The 23172-nt window shown below is 36.5% G+C and overlaps 1 protein-coding gene across 1 annotated transcript; it reads left to right on the top strand.

The window, feature by feature from the left end:
* The first annotated feature begins 9186 nt into the window (after nt 1-9186).
* Nucleotides 9187-10822, top strand: lepb (leptin b). Its single transcript, XM_066669941.1, has 2 exons — nt 9187-9333; nt 10357-10822. Exons 1-2 carry the CDS (start codon nt 9187-9189, stop codon nt 10690-10692), a joined length of 483 nt encoding a protein of 160 aa, XP_066526038.1. The 3' UTR covers nt 10693-10822.
* The last annotated feature ends 12350 nt before the right edge of the window (nt 10823-23172 follow it).

Genomic DNA, 23172 nt, shown 5'->3' with positions numbered 1-23172 from the left:
TGTCAGCAGCAGGAAGCATGAAGTGGTCTAAAATTTCCTGGTAGACGGCTGCACTGACTCTAGACTTGATATAACACAGTGGACCAACACTAGCAGATGACATGGCCCCCCAAACATTCACTGATTGTGGAAACTTTTGGATTGTGTGCTTCTCCACTATTCTTCCACACTTTTTCCTTTAATTTCCATTAATATGTTTGTATACAGCAGGAGGGTGTCAATGACTGCCTTCTGGACATCTGTCAAATTCCTCAGTGTTCCCCATGATTGTGTAACCTACTGAACCAGACTAAGGGACAATTTTAAAGGCTTAGGACACTTTTGCAGGTGTTTTGTATTGATTATTCTAATTTTCTGAGATAATGTCTTGTGTATGGTGGCTGAGAAGCGCAAAAAAATGTACAAAAATAAGAACAAATTTGCACACAGTTAAAAACACTTTTACCTGCCCAAAACACATTTATAAACGGCCAAAACAATTTTATAAATGACAAATCAGATGGAAAGGGTAGGTACAATATACAGGAAGTGCTGTTGACATTTGTCAGTCAAACTGCTTCGCGGGGAAGAAATGAATGGAGTTTGGGAGGTTATTTAAAACCATGTTTTGAGTCAATGCGTAGCATTGTTTTTCTGATAGTATTGTTTTGGCCGTTTGTAAAAGTGTTTGACAGCTTGTAAATGTGTTTTTAGTTTTGTACATTGTTTTGTCCCTCTCGGCCACCGTACTTTTGTGTTTCCATTGGCTGTAAGCCATTATCATCAACATTAAAAGAAATAAACTCTTGAAGTAGATCACTTTATTTATAATGAATCTATATACTATATGAGTTTCACTGAATATAAATTATATTTTATTGCTTGAAAGTTGTCAAGGTGAATTTTTCTCTGAACACATCTTCAGTGATTGTAGCTAAATTGTAACACTTTTTATCTTTCATCAGACCCAAAATCTCATTTGAAAAAGCCACATACATCCTCTGAATACTCTTTCATGAAAATGATGTTTGTCCAACATTACTGCACAGTGTGCCTTTGCATGAATATTCCTGCATCAGCCACTTCTTCCACTAGGACCTTGTTAGAGATGTGGGGGTATTGCTTTGCACACCTGACCAGTCTACATGCAGTTCCATCAGATAATTTTTTTGTTTCCAAATCATGTCTTCAGCTGTCTTACATTTCTTAAGGATATATCAGACAGATAAAATTAACAGCAGGATGTGTTTATGTAGTTTGTATATTTGTCTCCTGCCCTGTAAGAGTTATAATAATAAAATGTACCCATGCAACTGTAAACTACTTTCAAGTGTAAGTTGGGTGACAGGTTCCTTAGAGGTCCAAGTTGTTCCTCCAACTTCGTGTTGCATTCATGTGGTTTGTTTGGGAATGTTTACATCACAATTTTGATGTGTCCAACATCAGCCTCTGACTTAAGCTTCTGACCTCAGAGGGTTTTCCCATGGTGACTCCTGTTGGCAAACCTGTTTTTCCAATAAAACTGACACCACTTGATTGCAGCATCAGTTCACTGACAAATGTAATATTCAGTTTGGTAATGTAAAATTTTCTGCAATTTTTTTTGATTATAGTGTGTAATTGGGAGGAAAACCTACTGTCAAATGAATGAATGAAGAAAATTGTAAGATATTGCTAACAGCAGAAATATTCAAGAACATCAAACAGTAGGCATCCATATAATGGCTTTTCATTTTCTTCAGTGACACTGAGTCATATACTGTGTGCAGAAACACATGCTTTCCTCTCTGCTGCCCGTAACCCTGGCCCTATTGGAATGCTCATTTAACATTAAAGCAGGTCAAACGTCAGGCTGAAGGATCAGCGATCACAGCCAGCTGTAGCTACAGACTCTGGTGGAAATCTACTGGCGGCCTTTTCTTCCTGTCTACCGCTAAATTGTTCCCAGATGTGGATTAATACCTTTGTAAATGTCCAACTCATAAAACAGCTCGCGTCCAAGCTGACTGTGCAAAAAATGCCAGAGCGGCTTTCAGTTTTCCAAACTTGAAACTCATAGCGGATGATATCCAAAGGCTTACAAAAATCCTTTAAATGATTTCGCCATGTTTTTTGCTCTTAAATTTGAATAGCATGCCATGTGAAAACACTACACTCCTAATAATTACGATATATACCATAACTACATTTACATGAATAATTCACACACTTCCGATAAGTTCCGATTTTCAGGGGGGCCTACAGTTCTCAGCTATGATGAATCTATGTTTAAAATCATCCAATAAAGTTATGTGTAAGAGGCTGTTAAAAACAGGAAATTGCTGCTACTCTGTGTTTTTGTTGGCCAGTACATCGGTGGTTTATTAGCAAGGAAATGATGGCCAAAAGGCATCTTTGAAGAACGAATAACACATTTGACCTCTTGTGAATGACTGCACAAATCCCTGTAGATTACGTGTTTGCTAGTCATCCCAATGCTGATTTGGTTTAAGCCGAGCTGTGAAAATGGAAGCTGGGCAGGAACTGACCATGCACAGCACTGAAAGGGGGAAGAAAAACAGAGGCTTTATGAAGTATCAGCTTACGAGAAAAGACTGAGACGCGATTACCATCAGTGACGAAACGCTACAGCAGTCAGCCAGCCATTCAAGGGTGCACATGCACATGCAGAAATATTCCTCTGTGTGTGCGTGTGTGTGTCATTTAAAGGAGTCTCTTTTGGTTTGGGATTTGATTTCATGTCCCTTATGACAGTTGTGATGTGCTACTGAGGCATACTCAACAAACACAGGCGCACTCCTTTATTGGCCTTCTACACTGACCACAAAACAAGTGACTAAAGCTAAGGCAACTGCCTTGTAAGATTGTTACATTCACCAACATCTCTTGCACATAAGTAACTCTCAATGAGGCATGAATCCATGGGAGAAAACACCAAGCCATTTACGGTAAGAGGAAGTAAAGGGTCAATGTCCCTCATTATCGCAAAGACATGAACAATCTTTTAAAACTCATCAAACTTTTGAGCTGAAAATAAGCACAATCCATTCCAATTAGTACTATTTATGTGTGCATGCATGCGTGTGTGTGTGTGTGTGTGTGTGTGTGTGTGTGTGTGTGCGTGAGTGCGTGCGTGCGCACGTGTGTGTGCGTGTGTGTGTGCACATACTCATAAGTTAAAATGCATGTGGTTTAGTGGTACCCCAATGTTGTCATAAAGTTCCATCAAATTCTTAACAAAACAAATAGTTCTTAAAGACCCTAAAATCTCTGTAGCTTACAGTTAGTTTCCAGTAAAATACTTGTACAATGCAGGGGTCTGCTGCCTGACTAAACTTTGACAAAGCCATTCTGACGTGAGGAACAGCTCCTTCCAGTAACTGTCTAGTTTGATTGGCTTAAAATGTGCAGAGTCATTGTTCTCTGTTTGGGACAGTAAATGACTCATTGCTAATAACTGAAGTCTTCATTTGGTTAATTACAATCAGCCACACAATGTAAATATTATAATTATAACATTTTATTTGTGTACATCATCAACCATCCATACTTCACTCTACCACTGGAGGTCTTTTTTTTTCTTTTTTGTAGAATTTTGATGAATTATCTCTTCCTGGAGGGAAACCACAAAAATGTTATTTTAACTCATTTAATTGGGCCTGATGTTGTCCTGCAGAGTGCAACATGTTTTAAGTTTGACATCATCCAAATTTCTGAATAAGAAAAGCAGATTTTTAATCATTACTTTGTAATTGTTCCAAATAATGTAAGACTGCTTTTGCTTGCATTGCTATTACAAGTATACAAGAACACTAGTATTCCCTTAGCTTAACTAAATATTATTTGGTTTGATGTGTAAAATTTACCATTTTTTTAGTGTAGTATTTGTATTATGTTTTTGTAGTTTAGCAATAATATTTTTAATAGCAAGTTCCTGATATTTCAAAAATGTGTATACCTGAAATATATAATCCATAAGAGCTCATGGTGAAATGGAAAGATCTGGAAAGTTCCCTACACAGCTTTATCCATCACCTTAAATCATGATGTCCTTAAGTAACATTTACTGAACATTCTGGATGCAGTCACATGACAATGTGTGAATTTGTGAACACATGGTCTCATTTACAGCAGGACAGTGTGCTTGGTGATTAAAAAAATAAAAAGAAATGCTCTTTTTAAAAGCGTATTTTTGTTTCTAAAAGGTGTGTTCCAGCTGTTTTAACAATTCTAATACTTTAGCAACCTCTTCAGTGTTAGCTACGACCCATTCTCAACCCATTTAAATAACAACAAAATGTTGATTCAGTTACAAAATGGTTGTTGTGAAGTTTGTTAGATTAAGATTTTAACCTGACAATAATTACAGAATACAGCAAGAAATGTGGAAAAATTGTGTTCTATGGGTGTCCTTTTTTTTGTATTTCCCATAATTTGACTTTTTGGTGAGTCTGGGCTCTTATGGGTTATGATGTTAAAAAAAAAGAAAGAAATGAAAAATGCAGAGTCATGCAGAGTATTTTGATCTGATGCAGTTTACTGTAGAGATTCAAGCTGGCTCTGATTTTTAATACAATACTGGTGATGGTAATCAGGGGCTATGATGTTTACAACACAAATATAGCCAATATGAATTATTTACTATACATTTTATGTATTGCTGATGAAGGTAAAACATGAAGAAATTTCATTATGTATTTTTCAGCCTTACAATTATTTTTATGTACTTCTCGTCCAAAAATGTATTTCTTAGAAATGGAAAATCTCTCATTAGACATTTCAGCCATCAATAAGCATTTCATGTAATTACTTGTTTGACAGTTTTATATGTTTATAAAACTTTACATGTGGCTTCCTTTTACCACCTCTGAACTTTTTTTAAACTAGAATACTTTTCCAAGAATGGAATTCCTCTTTAAACAAAGACTGCATGATACAAGGCGTTTTGGTCAAAACAAGCAGTCAGCATTAGTCACATTTCTATCTTTTTAACTACTATTTATGTACAAGATCAGCTACTCACACTGTTGCAGAACATGATGCTATAAAACACTGCATACCACACATGTCTGTTTTCTTCATCATTGTATGTGTAATGTGCACTAACTTGAACAGAAACAGAAAAAAATGCACCTTTCAGACAGAGGCAGAGTTGTAGCAGTCCCAATGAAACCCAAAACCTGTCATTTCCAGGAATATGAACAGACGTCACATACACATACACACGCATGCGCAAACCTGTGTGTTTTAATATACCGTGTCATCTGGTATGTGTGGCTGAACACATAGCTTGACCCTAAGATGTGTGACATGTAAATTACATTCATTTTAAAAACAGAAAGAAAGGGAAAAATAGTTATCTAAAATCTTTTGTTTAATATTCATAAAGTGCAAAACCTTTCAAGGCAGATTCTTTCAAGAACAGACTTTTTTTTTTTACCCACATATGTCTTAGCCTGTTTGCTCCAGTTTCTGCCTGCTACACACTTTTGTGTTCTGAACTTGCCTAACTTTCCTACTGGAATACACAAAACTCTCACACTAAATCAAACCCTTTTTAAGGGGGAAAAACAGCCCGCATTGCGTAAAATCTATGAATCATTGCATACTTATTCATCTGTATCGCTTTCCACAATGAAGAATCACACTCACGAAGTAATTATGTGTGAAGATCAGTAAAGACACTGGATGTAAAAAAAAAATGCTTTTTATGGTTAGAATGTTAATGTATTCTGAATATTATTGTATTAAAAAAAAATACAATAATTACAGTATAAAATGGTTTTATTTTTGTTGCTCTATTCCCATCCAGTATAAGAACAAGGATGAGGTCTCCCCAAAGCTAAAGGTTATGACGTCACTGGCTATAGGATATTTACTGTTAATATACAGTAGTTTTCTTTAGTTTTTTTGGGGGTTGATCCTGTCATTAGAACATGTTAATCATTGGCTGGTCATTCTAGTACTGAGATGCAGTATCTCTAGTACAGAGTAAAAATTAGTTACTCAAGTAATACCTCCACTGACTTGCCAAATTTTTTTTCTCCTATGGTTTTCTATTTAACCCCCAGATGATCTAAATGACTATTACTCAATGATCAATTATGTTATGAACTCAGTCATGACTAAAAGGGAAATCGTAAATCAAACAAATAAATCATCACAATAAAATTAACTAATTAAATTCTAAAAGAGTTTCCTGCTTTTTAAATGTAAATACTAATTAATACTGATTCTTTGTAATTAATACTGAGACCTAAACAGCTGCATAATCAAACAAGATTGTTTAAAATATATTTAAAGCCTTATCCCTAATAAATCCATAAATGAAAATGAGAATGCATCATAAATATTTTTTACTTAAACATCAGCCTTGTATGTGGGCCTAAAAATAATTTCTCTCATAACTACATTAAACACTTTTGTTGCTGTCTTTAGCCATTTAAAATGCAAGCCCATTTTCTGGAGAAGAATTCTTTCAGAAAAAAAAATAGAAATAAGAATCTGTGATTTCTCCAGTCTCCTGAACATTTATTTAATGTTACGCAGGCACAAAGAAAACTTTCCACAATTTTGACATATCATCCTGATTTAATTTTTAAAATATAGTAGATTTTGGGTCTGAAACACACACCAGAAAAAAAAAATGTTGGCCTTTGGATTGATTACCACCTTGTTCCATCACCTTTTCTATTAAATACATTTTTTAATCTTTTGGGAACTGAGGATACTAATTTTTGCAGGAATTTTTTACCCACTGACTTCAGCTGATCAAACGTCCATGGTTTCTGTTGTTTTATTCTCTTCTTCATGTTGCTGTAGGAGACAGGTCTGGGCTACACACACATCAGTCCAGCACAAACACTCTGTCTGTGAAGCCATGCTGTTGACGAATGTGCAGAATGAGGCCTGGCTTTATCTTGTTGATGTAACCATGGCCTTCCCCTTAAAAGACATCATCCTATTGACAGTCTAATGGTACCATCACACATATTCAAGCTACACACGTTGGGGGCCCTGATGCACCCCATACCATGACAGATATTGTTCTTTGCATTTATCACTAATAATAGTCTGGATGGTCAGTTATGACTTTGGCACAGAAAACTTCTAAAAGCAAACTGCTGAAAGTTGATCTCCTCTGACCAAAGCACACACTGTCTATAAAACCATCTGAGATGAGGTCTGGCTTAGAGAATTCTGCAGATGAGGTCACCAAACAACAAGGCCCTGATCCAGGAAGGGACAGAAGAATGTGAAACACTTAAATTATTTGATATTTGCATAAATAAATCTTTTTTGCACTCTTTGACAATTCTCTCGGGCTGTTCAGCACAGCATGGGGAGCCATGACAATTTTGCTGGCAAAGACTGAGCCTTTGATGGATGCTCTTTTTATACCTTTACATTTACTTCCTTATAGTGGTATGTCTCAGAATAGTGTAACTCATACTCGATAAATATTTCACTCTTTTTTTTTCTTTTGCATGCATGAAAACCAAAATTTATTGTATGGTTATCAAGCAAAACCACATTAATCAGTCAAATCACTGGATCACTGGAATGTTTGCTTTATATAGTGTACAATTAAATTAATATTTAAGAGAATTAACAAATAACAGGCTTTTTTTTTTTTTTTTTTTTTTTTTGTTTATTTTGGGTGTTTTTTGCAATCTTTCAAAGTTTTCCGGAAACACTGTGTATATTATTGTTACATTTCTAATAAGAAAAAGTCTTTTTATCATAAAACAGCTGTTTCTAATTATGATGAGGGCTAAACCCCAACAAGTGAATAAAATATGTGAGTTTTGAATTACTCCCAATTTAATACTATAATATTATAACATGATATAATACTGCGGCAGCCGTGGCTTAATGGTTAGAGAAGAGAGCTTAGGACGGGTAGGTCACTGGATCAATTGTCACAGCCGGCAGGAAAATTGTGAGCAGTGGGTGTGAAGGAACAGCACTGTCCTTCTCTGAAAATCCATGGCTGAGGTGCCCTTTAGCAAGGTACCTAACTCTCAAGTGTCTCACCTGCGCTGGGGATTGCTGCCCACCGCTCGGGGTGTGTGTTTACTGTCCCTAATGTGTGTGTTCACTGACACAGATGTGTTAAAGCAGAAGACATATTTCATTATACATTGTGCAATGAAAAATAATTTCACATTTAAACATTATATTTTTAATAATACCATTACAAATAATGTCACAAATGTGAGATACTGAAATCCATTTTAAGTCTTTAACTAATAACAATTTAAATAAACTTTCTGGCCTTTAACATTTGAAGTTAACAAAAGGAAAAAAACATTTTTAAATGGTTAGGTGGCCTTGAATTATAGGTGAGTAGAAAAAAATTAATGAAATTTAGAGCAGTCATTTTACAGAAAACACTCACCTCATAATCCTGTAAACAGACAAGATAAATGTATTGTATCTTGTTACTGATAAGGCAGAATATTTCAGAATAAAGTCAGAAAAATACATTTTAGTGCATATAAAGAACATAAAAAGCCAGAAAAAGCATTGAACTCTTCATAAAGGATTAAAGTATGGTTCAAAATGAGATCCAAAATGAAAATTCCACATCCAGAAAAGGAGAAAATATATCCACCCATATTCCAAATAAAAACAGTTTTCCTCTTCATCACAGCAGTGTGATTTTACCTGTAGACTCAGGGAAAATCTCTGTAAGAGTGTATCTCTTGGTGGGTGTGTTGGAGTGGGGGGTAGGGGATCATCATTGGTGATTTCAAAAGGCTTTTCCTGGTGATTCACATGGGCGATGAGTCAATCACTGAAGGCTATAAAAGAAGCATGAAGCATGAACTTTCTTCATGTCCCACTCTACACATCAAGAGGTAAGCCACTCTCATTTACACAATGAAACAACACCAACCTGGAGGCTGAACTGTTTTATTCACTGGTTAAACAGATATTTGAAGACTGATATTGGCCAGAATCACTTTAGAATGACTTTAGAATTTTGTAATTTCAATTTTCTCTTAGTTAAATCTATATTTTGTTTTTTTATGATTATTATTTTACTGCAGACTGCTTTTGAAACAAAAGATTTTACAATATTTTCCAGAAATACTTTACTAATTTTTGAACTGTTCATAATACAAAATTGAATAGTAGCAAATGGTTACAAATATAAACAGTGTATGTATGAAAACACAGTGATATTTACTTTATTGCAGAATGCAGGTGCATTCCTCCTTGATTCTTCTCTGTACCATAATGGCAGCTGTAATGGCTCTAACAGCTTGCTATCCCGCAATCACCACTGATATGATCCGGATCATGGCAAGAACTGCTGTGGGCAGAATTAAAAAGATCAAAGTTGAGGTAACATTTACGGTCCTGAAGCTTTGTCATATTACTTGAATATGTCAAAGCATTTAATTTACATTATAACATTTTAACATCTAACATTTTAATATGAACCATTATAATTTGAATTATTTGTATATGACCTTTAGGGGTATGTGTTTCATTTAGTTTTGTGTATTTTTTAGATTTGTGTGATTACTACTGTTTTATAGGCATTCTTTGCTAATATCGTCTTGCAGTTGCGCTGTGAATGTGTGCCATTAGTCGGCCGACAGTTATAAAGAATGAACAAGGATTATTACACAGATATGAACATCCATACATAGTATTGAATGTCACTGAATTCCCTTTTTATATTCTATGAATGAAAATCTGGGCTAAACTTTGTTTTACTTAACTACTTCTTAATAAACATACATTAATATATAATGTAAACAGCTGCTACCATGAACAGACCAACATTTTACAAAATGATATGTGAAAAAAATAAGATATGTTTGATTTATTGTATATAATAAAAACATTATGAGTACTTTGGCGTTAGTGTTTAAACTCTAGTCTTGCCATCTGGCTAGTGTCTGACGAGGCATTTTGCAAAACATTAGTTTTACAAGCTGCAGTCTTCTAATTAAAATCCGAGATTAGTAAATCCCTTCCATTAACTTTATTACAGAAGAGAACAGATTTGCTGAAACTTTGTATTTGCCAAGGCTTTTTTAGCAGCTTTTAGGTGATTCAGTAGAGCAGTTTACTTCAGTTATATAAATTTAAATCAGATGCCTGTAGTATAACCCATGGTGAGTTATGAACTCAATCCATTAATGTTGTTAATTTGGGTTCCTAATTGTAGCCAGATATAAATAAGGCATTTTATATTCAAACTTAAATTGCATTTTTCCAATTTTGATTCACACATTTACATATGTGGCAGCACCTTTACAAAAATTACAAAGGGTATCAAAATGACTGTTAAAGTTTTCCTGTTAGTTTCCTTCCAAATTATACAATTTGTTTAATTTTTCTAATTTATCTCATCAGCAATTTCAGATGTCTCCTGAGATAGACTTTGGCTCAGACACTGACACACCTATTGAGGGATTAACCTCCATTTTGACACATCTGGGCTACTTGCAGTTAAGGCTAAGGGTGCCCCCTGCTCATCACCTGGCACAGCTCCAGTTGGACATAGAATCTCTGCTAAATAACCTGGAGAGAATGGCAATTTCTCAGAGCTGCACATTGCCAAAGCTTGGGAGTAACCTGCACAAAGACGAGACCGCATTCCCAATCACCTCCAATTACCTGTGTCTGCTGGAGCTGCAATGGTACCTGGAGAAGCTTTGTCTGAACCTGGACAAGTTAAAATCTTGCTAAGCGTCACCAGTAGCAGCACACATCTTAAGCTTTGGAAATGCTCAATGTATGCAGATACTTGCACATAGAATTAAAGCACAAGCACATATACACAGTGTAAACTCATATTGTACACACATATGCCAGATCCCTAAAGGATTAGTTCTCTATTTGAGGTAATATTGCTTCCATCTTACTATTTTATATTTAAAAAAGGCACTCATATTACAAGTTATTTGCTTTGTAGTTCAGATTCTGAACAACTTTAAAATATTTTGGCACTGAGGTATTATTTTATTACTATATTTACATGCAGACTCTTGCCCATATAATTTAATTTTGTTTTTTCAAAAAGAAGATATTTGAAGGTTTTCTACAGATGTTGATATGTTTTTGTGATTATTCCTAATATAAATGAAACTGTAGCATGGTATTTAAGCTGCAATTTTTAATGAATGTTTTATATGTTAGTTGAATATTTGTTGGAAAAGTTCTCAATTACATTTTGTAGTCCCTGATTTTTTATGAATAAAAATGCCTTTCAACCAAATACTGCAATTAAAAATAGATTTTTTTTGTGGAATGTTTTCTCAAGCATTTCTGTAATGTACCAGAGCTAAAATTAATTAATGTGACTTCTCTAGAATCAGAATGAAAATAGAGGATACCCACTAAAAGAGAACAGACAAGGACAAGAATATAAACAAGCATATCTTTTAAATCATATTTGTAATTATTAGTTAGATTATTCAGTTCTCACATGTTATATCTATTAGATATTTATTTACTTATAAATACTATAAATACTATTTATTTATCATTAAACATGATAATCGTGTTTATGTCGTCATTAACTTTTGTGTCGTTAAGAAACCACACCATTAAGATTCATATCCAGTGCGACCGTTATTCAGAGCCTTGAAAACGTGTCCACACCCGTATTGCGTTTGGTCCCGCCCCTGCTCAGAGGCTGACCAATAGTATTCATTCACTTAATGCAGAGCATTCGGAGAATGAACTGCTGGCCAATCACAATGCTGAAGGTGGTCAACGGAATACAGGTGGAGAAATTTGGGCCTCAAGTACACAAAGATTAACTTCAGAAGCGTGCAATTAAAAAAGGAGGCGTGCAATAATTACTTTTGTCTGTATATTACTCGGTAGTTTTTTCGCAGCAGTTCTAATGCGTTATAATATTGTTTTAAAACAGTTTTACGATAAACGGCTTTGACCATTTAACACAACTTTAACAAAAGTCCAGAGGTTTGCTCGAGGTCCTTCAGAGAGAACTTACGTCTCTGACTACACACAGGATCTAAACTGAGACATGAACATGTCCACAACAGCTATTTACATTCAGAAGAACGAGTTAATTTACAGAGTATTATCCTGCTTCTCCAGACAATAGCTTCATGACGACGTCTTTCTGCTGAAAAACTTCAAATGTCAAAAAGGTTCTGAATAGGAGTCAGTATTTTGTGAATGTTACAAAGGAAAGCGTTTTAGATTGGTTTTAAAATGGTTGCTCGACTCCTATAGGGAGAAAAATTGCAGATGTTTTACTATAGTTGTCGACCGTGTGTGTGTGTGTGTGTTATGGCTGAAGAATCGAAGAGACTCACGCAGTAGAGTGAGTTTATTTCGTGTGTGTGTGTGACTGTGAGCTAGTGTGAATATAAACAAATACTTTGAAACTGAGATCAGGAATAGAAGTAGCCCGATGAGAGGGTTTTCAAGTAAAATTATGATCATTTGCATGATGACTGATCCAAAGTTAGGTCATATTTTAATAGATTTTTTAAATTATTATTATTATTATTATTTAGAGTATGATTGTCTGACTATTTTACTCAATATAACATGTCTCACAAAAAAAAAACATTGTTGAATACAGTCTCAGTTTAATAAGACGTGCAATATTAGAATAGGGTGACCAGACGTCCTCTTTTACCCGGACATGTCCTCTTTTTTTAGACTTAAAAATGTCCGGGCGGAATTTCACAAACGTCCGGGATTTTCGAGAAGCGTTTCGTTGACAAACAAGTCCCGCCCTCCCCTACACCGATTGGTTCGCTTGAGTGAGAAGGGGGCGTGGTGAAGTAGCCTAAAATCTTGATTGGACGGTCTGACTGTAGCGTTACCGTTATTGGTCGATAAACTTCTCTGTAAACGTTTAATTGGTCAGTCTGCACCTCAGTAGTCCTTGTTTACGTCAGGCAAAGCTCATGTACCTACCCTCATCTCGAGCAGCTATGCAGAAGCTATGCCGTTCTCGGATGAATTCAAAAAGATATTCCCATGTTTTGTGTAGCAAATAAAGGTCAGGTGGAAGACTTAAAAGCACACATAGGTTCAGCTAAGCATACAACGGCAGCGAGGGGCGTGACCTCATCAACCCCCCCCCCGCCCCTTTTTCACCATCTCAGATCTGGTCACCCTACATTAGCATGTTTTAAGTTGGTCAATTTAAAGACGTATCAAACGTATCTTATGGTGTAATTTTTTATTTTGGTACTTTTTTCTGTAAAGTGCCACTTAAGAACATAATTTTGTAGTCCCTGAGTTAATAAACACTTGGTAATTATGGTTATGGCAATATTATGTGACATTATTACCATTATTTTCATTGTAATGGTTGTTTTAATTACCTTTTTTTTTTTTATTCGAACACAGTCACAGACTCTTTTAAAGCTTTTGTTGTAAATGTCATAATATCTTCAAATGGAAAAACGAGGATATTCTGCCCATAACCTTTTTATTTATTTATTTTTAAAGCAGAGCCACAGAGAGCTCTCTCTTAAAGCAACACAAGCTTTTCTTATTTCTTGCTCGGTTTTCAATTATAAGTAGGGTGTTTTACATAAAAAACTATTAGCAAAACCATTTATTACATTAGTAGAATTTATTGTGAGTAGAGTACAGAATTTTTGCTGTATCACATATTGTACTGAATTAAGCCAGATAGCAAATGACTTACCTATTGTCCTATAAATTAAAGTATTACTGTGGTTAAGTACGTCATATACACAAGATATTTTTTTGTTGTCCAGGGACCTTTGGGGGCCTGGGCCAATCAAGATTCACAAAAAGCACCTCATCTGCATTCCTTCTGCCCCCTATTGTGGTTCAGACAGTTTGGGGGCTTGTTTTGATCTTATTTGTGTGTTTGGGGGATATTGTTTGCATACTGGTGTGTTTGTGTTCTGGCCGGTGTGAATGGAGAGCTTTGGTGAGCTTATTCTTTCTCCTCTTCATATTTTGAGATGCCGGATGAGGTTTACCTCACTCTCAGTGTACACCTATATGCCTATTCTGCCCTTTGTTTCCTATTTTTGAAACCCACTACACTATGATAAAGCTCATGCACAGCTCAGTCTTTTTTTGTTTTTTTTTTTTTGGGGTACTGGTGATCAAGTGGGCGGCACGGTGGCGCAGCTGGTAGTGTCGCAGTCACACAGCTCCAGGGACCTGGAGGTTGTGAGTTCGATTCCCGCTCCGGGTGACTGTCTGTGAGGAGTTGGTGTGTTCTCCCCGTGTCCGCGTGGGTTTCCTCCGGGTGCTCCGGTTTCCTCCCACAGCCCAAAAAAAAACACGTTGCAGGTGGATTGGCGATTCAAAAGTGTCCGTAGGTGTGAGTGAATGTGTGTGTGTGTGTGTGTCTGTGTTGCCCTGTGAAGGACTGGCGTCCCCTCCAGGGTGTATTCCCGCCTTGCGCCCAATGATTCCAGGTAGGCTCTGGACCCACCGCGACCCTGAATTGGATAAGTGGTTACAGATAATGAATGAATGAATGAATGGTGATCATGTGTGGATCATTACTGTCTAAGTATATTCCACACACTAGGCACATATTAAATATATATCTTCCCAAAAGCTGCACTGAAGTGGCACTCAGCTTAGCACATAAGCACTTTCTCATGTTCATGTCTACTGAAGTAATTGTTGTATTTTCTTTATTTATTCATGTATTATTAAATGTTTAAAAAAGCTGATGACACACAAAAAAGCTACAGATGTTCATTGCTGACAATAGACTGTTTTTGCCATTCAGAATACTCACATTAATTAATTAATTTTCTTTAACCAGTTCATATTGTTCAGGTTTGAGGTGTATCCAGAGCCTACCAAGAATCGCTGGATTCAAGAGGGTAACACACTGTATGGGACACCGGTCCATAACAGGGAATCTCACACACACACCTAAGGACCCTGGAGCTGTCTGATAGTGACACTATGTGTACTGCACCACCATGCTGCCCAGAAATGCAGACTAAATATTACAAAACATAATCTGAAATTAACTTACTATGAAAAATTTGAGTTTGGTAAACATGATGGAGTTGAGTAATACATGACTTTGTGGCTGAAACATTAGTGCTGTCTCTCCCAATTCCTTGACACTCTGTTGTTGAATTTAGTTTTCTTTTTGATGATTATAACACATGGACCAGATAGTTTGTTTTTCCACTTTTATGGTGTTTCCTCAGCAAGCGAATGCCTAAGTTTGTTTTTGTATTTATCATCTGTAGTCAGCAGAGGGCGTAGTAATTCAATTTTAACATTTATACACTCTGAAAAAAAGCTACAGCAGAGGTACATTATTGGTGACTATAATACAAACAGTTTAACTGCACCTTTTAAGGTACACCATTACTATTAAAATCCAGTTTTGTTCCATAAGGGTACATTACATTCTCTTCTCAAAAATGTGAGTTGAATATTTGTAAACTTTCATTATAGAACTGTCTAAAATAAAATAACATGTCCAAGTTCTGGAGATGAAACGGGGCATATGAAATCAACACATTTTTAAAATCTACAGTGATAATAGGCTAAGGGACAATAATGTTCTCAAGTTAAAGATACAGCATATGTACCCTTGACTGTACCGCCACAAAGCTGAGCAGTATATACAGTGTACTAAACATGTACATGCCTAAATATGTCATTTATAACTGAATAAAAGCTGGCATTACAATAATGGCATGTGTAATGGAAAACTACACATTAGAGTTCATATTTATATAAAACTTGTTCTTCATGTGTTTTCAGTTCTTGTTCATTGCATGGGAGAAAAACACACTCCATTACACAATATATCAGCAAAAAGGCATTTGAAACAACAGCAGTCATGTGGCACAAGTTCACTTTTTCCACAATATTTCTAAACCAGGAATGTTTTTTCCCCCCTCAGCTCTGTTTGTGATTAATGACAGTTTTCTGGAAGATGGGGAGAATTTCTGGACAGTGGAACATTAGAGCTAGTGGAAGGGTGGCGACTGTCTCAGCACTAGCACTGATAAATGTAGAACAGATAAGATGCTCAAAGTAAGTAATGTGATTAATGGATTTTTTTTATTTCATTATACATCATCCCTTTCTTTTTCTTAAGGTCTCAATATTGTCTCCAATTATATTAATTACCATTTCCACTATTAGCTAGGTCTTCACTAAATCGCTACCAAGTGATTGATAATTGATTTCACTCACATTATAATGATTTCCCATTTATATAAATGTTTTACCTATCTTTAGACTTCAAGTTCAAGATTATTTAATGGCCATTTGCATTGCAGAACTTGCTGAATACAAACAGAATCAATTCCAAACTGACCTTGACTGGTTTACACAAATGTAAGATGGCAATGAGTAAAGGAGATACTTTCACTATTAACCATGATCCAAAACTAAACCTAAAACAAACCGACTTCTCTAGCTAGGAGTGCATTGAGGAGCCCCCAGCTAGGGGTAGAACAAAAGCTCAAAGCTAGCTACATAAACAAGACCATAGATGTCTGCTAATCAAAAGAGACATTCACTCGTGTGCATTGTAAACGTTAAACACAGTCCTCCACACTGGGACAATCTAGCCGTTAACAAAATTTAACATTGCAAACACAAAGTAACTTTTAAGTTAGTAAATGTTAAATTAATTTTGATTTTACGCACACAAAATATTTCAAATCCATGGCCATACATTCCTCTGTAATTACACGGGGTGCCACGGGGTGTCAGTATATTCTAATACCTGTATTTCTCTGCCGTAATGAAAGTGCTGCTTTAGACTTTATTCAAAAGTAGCTGTCAGCATAAACTCCCACGTTTTCCTCTACTGATGTATTTATATTTGTAAATAAGAGGGCAAACATACATTAAGTTGAATTAATACAGTCTTGCAGATGGAATTTCGTTTTTCAGAGTTGCAGCTCCACCGTGTCAATCCCAAATTTGAGTGATACTGCATGTGTGTGTGTGTGTGTGTGTGTGTGTGTGTGTATATTGGGGAATATTCTTTAAGAGACTCGGCTTTGCTCAGCAGGTTTACTTTGAGAGGCAGATTACAGAAACGAAGAGACACACACACACACACAGTTTTGACCCTGGTCCACCCCACTGCAGTTCCTCTGTGTAAAAACTAGCCCATCCTGTGGTCATTGTTCTCCTTTAATTATGGTGTCTCATCAATGTCAAAAGTAGAGTGCACAAAAAACACCAGGTGGAAAATATAAACCTGAAATGAAATGAAATTCATCATAGTCTGACAATAATCTCCCTTTCAAACTTTCTAAAAAAGTCTTTTTATCTCGAATGGTTTTTACCTTCTCAATTTTGTTGTTGCTAGTGTAATGCTGATGTGTGACAGTTTCTATAGCTGATACTAATTTATAGACATTGATTTGCTGATTCAGTTGTTGGGGTATTGTTGCTGTGTGTAAAGTGATGGTGTTGTTGCTCTATATGGTGTGATGGTGGATGCATTGTTGCTAGTGTGGAGGAGTTGTGGCTAGTGTGATGGTGGGGAAGTTATGGCTAGTGTTAAAGTGAGGGTGAGGATGTTGATGTTAGTGTGATGGTGCCAGAAAGATGACATAAGCATCTACAACTCATCTAGGCCTTGGGCAGTTTAATACATTTTTAGTAACATTTCACACATTTGTCTCTAATTAAGCTCTTACATTTAACAGGTTTATAGTTCATGCCACACTATTGTGTAAACTTTGTGTGTACTCCCTACAGAAACAGCTGATACAAATTTATAGACATTGATCTTGCTCAACACACACATGTCAACAATCACTACTCCCCCACACCAACAGAACTGAAATCTGTACACTAATCCAATAAAGAATATCAATGTGGTGACACGTTTATACTTAAAGTTGAAAACGTATGTTTGAATGTAAACCACATGTACATGTTGCTAGTGTTGCTATGTACTGTATAGTACTATGTACTATGTATAATAAACTCATGTTCGATAGACATATTTGTGAAGTACTCCTAGAACATTACATGGGTTTTAATTGATTTATACTGAATATCAAGGTTGGCACGGTGGCACAGCAGCTAGTGCTGCATTCACACAGCTCCAGGGACCTGGTGGTTGTGGGTTCGAGTCCCGCTCCAGATGACTGTCTGTCAGGAGTTTGGTGTGTTCCCCCCGTGTCTGTGTGGGTTTCCTCCCACAGTCCAAAAACACACGCTGGTAGGTGGATTGGCAACTCAAACGTGTCCATAGGTGTGAGTGAATGTATGAGTGTGTGTCACCCTGCCAAGGACTTCCATTAAAAGTAAATAATGTTTTACAATCTCTTGTAAATTTAAAATGAACATTTTAGAGACATAGATTTGTTGAATTTACACAGTTCTTACACTCACCAATTGACCACCCACAGACTTGCCGGTGGATACAAATGTAATCTCTCGTGACATTCACATGCTCAGGTTAAAGGTCTATGAAAAGAAGCAATGCACAACTATCTCGAGAAAAGCACCCACACACTTTCCAGCATTCAGCTTCTGCTTCAAAGTGAGCTGGGACCAGCAGATCCATGCTGGTTATATTTAATATCTCAGCTAAAATTGGAGGCTTTTCCTCAGACTCCATCTGCTGTGAGTGTACAGGCAGAACAAGAGAGAGAAAGAGGGGATGATGAAAGTGAAAGAAAGAGAATTTTCTTCGAGCTATTGGCCAAAGTCCGATGAGTTCCTGGTTCTTATTTCATAAGCTTTCCAAATTATAAAACATTGAAACCCAGATGAACTGATCAGATGAGTGCTAGTATTGATTCTTACTAAGGAAAATCATGTTTGTACTATAGCAGCATACTGTGTGTGAACATTTTTATTTCTGCCTCCCACTGTTTGCTTGTAAGAAAATATATTAATATAAATGCCGTTCCCAGCACCTTCCACAATTATACATTCTTAACATTTTGCTCATTATTCAAATGATTTTTTGATCTACATTCACATTTGCCAGTTTTAGATGTGAGATATCAAACTCAAATTCTATCTATTTTATTTAATTAGAGGATAAGTGTTGAGTATAAAGTACAGAAAAGCAATCTTTCGGATATCAGCAGATAGTAAATGGTTAGAGGCCAATGCCACAAAACTTGTCATTATTAGTGTCTCTGAATACAGCAGTCTCTTCAGTTTGAGGTTTATAACAAGGACAGAGGCAGTGAATCCAGCAAAACTTGCCTTTTTATACAACTGCTGTATGTGATTTACATAAAATGCTACATACAGAGTAGCCATAACTTGCCTTTTTTCAAAGGTCACACAGCTAGCCCTTTGTTCCTTCAGTAACATTAATGAAATGTTCTACAGACTTATATTTTGACATTTTAATTTCTAAATGTTTAAAATGGCCTCCTTGTTCCTATAGTCATTGTCCATTTTATCAGCTCCCATAAACATATATTTACACTGACAACTACTCACAATTCACAATTTACACCAAAAGCATCTGCCGAATTTGAAAAAAATCTTTTGAATATATATATGGATATGTCGAGTATATTTATGTATGTGTGTGTGTGTCAGACAATGGTGGCTCTGCTGAACTGCAGGGCCAGGGGAGAGTAGTGTGTGTATCAATGGTGAACTGCAGGGCGAGGGGTGAGTAAAATGTTGAAATGATGAAATAAACTTTCAGTTAGTGTTAAAGCAGGTGCAAGAATCAATAATATAACTATCCTTAAATCTCCAGCAATCAATGGCTGACTAGATCCCATATTCCCATCAATACAATGCCTGAGCTCAGAAGCGAGAAGCCTTTTGAACTGCAAATGAAACAGCTAATTCCAAAGTGAGAAGGTTTTGGAACTAAAAGCGAGAAGAAAACTGAGAAGAAGCCCATAAAAAGCCCAAAAACAAAATAAACTATTCAATACAGAAACATTCTGTTCAGAAACCTACTTAAAATTAATAATAGTTCTCTCCTTTAAAAATTTTATTTCTTGCTTATGGATTTTGCTTTTTGGTTCTCCAACCCTTTGAAAATTCAACAGTGAAAAAATAAGGGATATGTTCTAAAGCTTTGAACAATCAAACATCATTACTCTCAGATCTACATCACTGCGAGGAGCACTGTTCTAAATCCCCATGCTGTAGCCCAGTTGGTTCAACTACAAAACGTATGTGACAATCAAAGAAGCCATACTGATACACGAATGTGCAAGCTTGAGTTTGATATCAGATAAATGTGTTAATGAACTGAACAGTGCTTTCTGCGTTTTGGTTGTGGGAACAGAACGCACAGAGGGGAGCTGGAGAACACAGACCAAAAGTAGGCACATTTTGCCCATGGGAAATATTCAAATATTCTTCTGCAAAAGCATGGTATGTGCTGAGCCTCCATTTGCTGAGTTGAGCTTAATGATTAACAATTTTCATCAGCACAGGAGGTCTCTGAGGCTCCAACTGATGTCTGAAATAATCATCCTCTTTAGAGACTTGTGGAACATGGCAGTGTTTGTTCTAGTGGCATATCAGGATTAGGCTGCAGGGTTCTTGCTGGCAGCTGCATCTTACTGTAATACAATTATTTCAAAATAAAAACTAAAAAGAAACACTATGAAAAGCAGAATTTGTCAAAACTGTGGTGCTGGCTAGAGCTGTGTCCAGTGGTCACTATTCAATGTACATTAAGATGTACAGAAGCCAATCTCTTATGCATCTTCAGCCATCCGATTTCAGGAGTTGTAGAGAGAACAATTTGCTTCACTTTTTTGGTGGGTCAGATAGCTCTACCCCTCACGCCCATGTCTCTGCTGAATCTGTCAGATGATGTGACAGATCTGGGCAGTTTGGGTTCTCCTCTGGTGTGCAGCATTTGATGCGAGTAGCAGTGGACTGGCCTCCTGTCTTGGAAGAAGCATATGCGTCTCCACCCTCCCAAGGTTGGGGGCACTGAGAACAATCAGGAGACTCACTGAAGGTCAAAATTGTCAAGGAATAATAATATTTTGTCAATAATGACAAATATGACAAAACACTGAAAAATATTTTATTAATTTCAAGAACATATTGTTGCAACAAAATAAATGTTAATTACAATAAATTATATGAAACTAAATATATTTAACTTAATACATATTAATTCTATGAAACGGTTTTGTTCATAAAAATTTTATTTTCATTTATTCATTATCCTTAACTGCTTATCCAGTTCGGGGTTGCAGTGAGTCCAGAGCCTACCTGGAATCATTGGGCACAAGGTGGGAATACACCCTGGAGGGGGCACCAGTTCTTCACAGGGCAACACACACACCAATGGACACTTTTTGAGTTGCCAATCATCCTACCAATGTGAGTTTTGGGACAGTGGAAGGAGCACTCGAAGGAAACCCATGCAGACAAAGGGAGAACGCACCGAACTCCTCACAGACAGTCACCTGGAACGGGATGCGAACCCACAACCTCCAGGTCCCTGGAGCTGTGTTACTGCGGCACTACCTGCTGCACCACTGTGCCGCCCATGTTTCATTTCAGTGGTGTGAGTACTGATTAGGATAGAGCAAAGGAGCTTGACTTGCCACAAAATATTCCACCACTTGGTGAAATAGAGCAGCAAATGGAGATCAGCCGACCAAAATTGAGTGAGGTTTAAAATGTGGTGCATCATGCAAAGGCAGGTTCTGCTTCAAAATCTAGTAGTGTGCCATATCGTGTGCACCTGAGGTCTTGACGTTGTTGTGGAAGTTGATGATCACAGGTACTTATCCCTAAGGAGAAATGTGCTGTGTGTTTTGCCTTTATAATTGTAATAAAAAAACAACAACACTGTTTTAAAAACAGTCTGTTTGCATGATCAAAACTGGTCTAATATGTGAAATTATGAACCAAAATTAGGATTTTTCTTTTTCTGCCACATAGGTGGATAATAATGATTAGTGTGTCGAATCACTTAAGGCGGAAATGTCTTCAAATTTGGGAAACAGCTACCTGAATTATTAAAAGTGTTACAAAAGTTAACAACTCAAGTTGCAAATGAGTTTTCAGTTTTTGTGGTCATTTCTTAAAATTCTCAGAACTTAGAACTGTGTTTCCCCACAATCATAGATGTTTCCTTTAATGTGGAGGGAAAGTTTTTCTGAATTTGATAGCACAGAGTCTTGCAGCTTATTTAATATTAAACAAAGTAATTGATACATCAGTACAAAAGGCAGGATCTTCTGGCTTTGCAGGAAGTTTGGAATATAGCAGCATGATCTGCATCAGATTCAGACAGCAAAGAAAGAATGTAGGCATCTATATGTTGTTTTCCTAGATTTAGCTAATGAAGTTGGCTCAGTGCCATATAATTTATGTGGAAAGTTTTTGAATTTTTCTAGGTTTCTTGGAATGCATCTCAGGTTGGTTAAACATAAAAAATAACCAACCCATGTTCTAGGACCCAACAAAACACCACCCACCTCAAAACTGTTCTGGAAGCATCTCAGTCTGGTTATTCTCTGGGCATTTGCTGACCCAAGATAAAGATGTTAAAAACAGATGTGTGGTAGTTCTGAATTATGAGCCTCCTCAAGTTGGAAAGATTTGGTAGGAATTCAGCCTGGACATGACACAGCCAATCAGGAAATTACATTACTTTCACTTTGGATTGTTTCTAAATGCAAATAAATCCAGGAATCACATGATCCTGACATGACCAAGCATTTTCCATTTCAGTGGGAACAGAATAGCAAGGTTAACAGAGAGCTTTGCAAGTTGGCGCCTATTGATAAAAAAAATCATTTAAAACGCATGCCACACTGACGTTTGTAGAAGTGTGTTGTGCATGTTCTAGTCTGATTCTCTGGCTGTGTTGCTTAATGTCCTCCAAGCAGCCGCTTTTTGCAGATAAACAATCTGTTCACTGAGGTGTGACCACAGCTATTGTGAAGTTGAAACCAACACTAGACTACAGATGCAAGAGCTAAAAGAAGAAAGAAAGTGGGGGTGGTGGCACAGAATATTGGCCAACACATTAGTTGAAAAGAAAATATTTCAAAGATTACAAAGGCACACTCATAAAAAAATAAACATAGTTTTTTCAGTTACCTACGCTTTTTCAGTACTGGTGATGATCCATTTTATGAGTGTACAGCTGTAAAATGTTAGGAACAGTACTTGTGATCTCCTAACTATATTCTTTAAACCAGTTTATTTGCATATTGGCATTTATTGAAGTGCAATATTCTTACAAAAACACAGAATTATGTATATGTC

The sequence above is a fragment of the Hoplias malabaricus genome, chromosome 4, assembly GCF_029633855.1.
Source record: "Hoplias malabaricus isolate fHopMal1 chromosome 4, fHopMal1.hap1, whole genome shotgun sequence".
Classification (NCBI taxonomy): Eukaryota; Metazoa; Chordata; class Actinopteri; order Characiformes; family Erythrinidae; genus Hoplias; species Hoplias malabaricus.
This window is presented reverse-complemented; position numbering and strand designations above follow the sequence as displayed.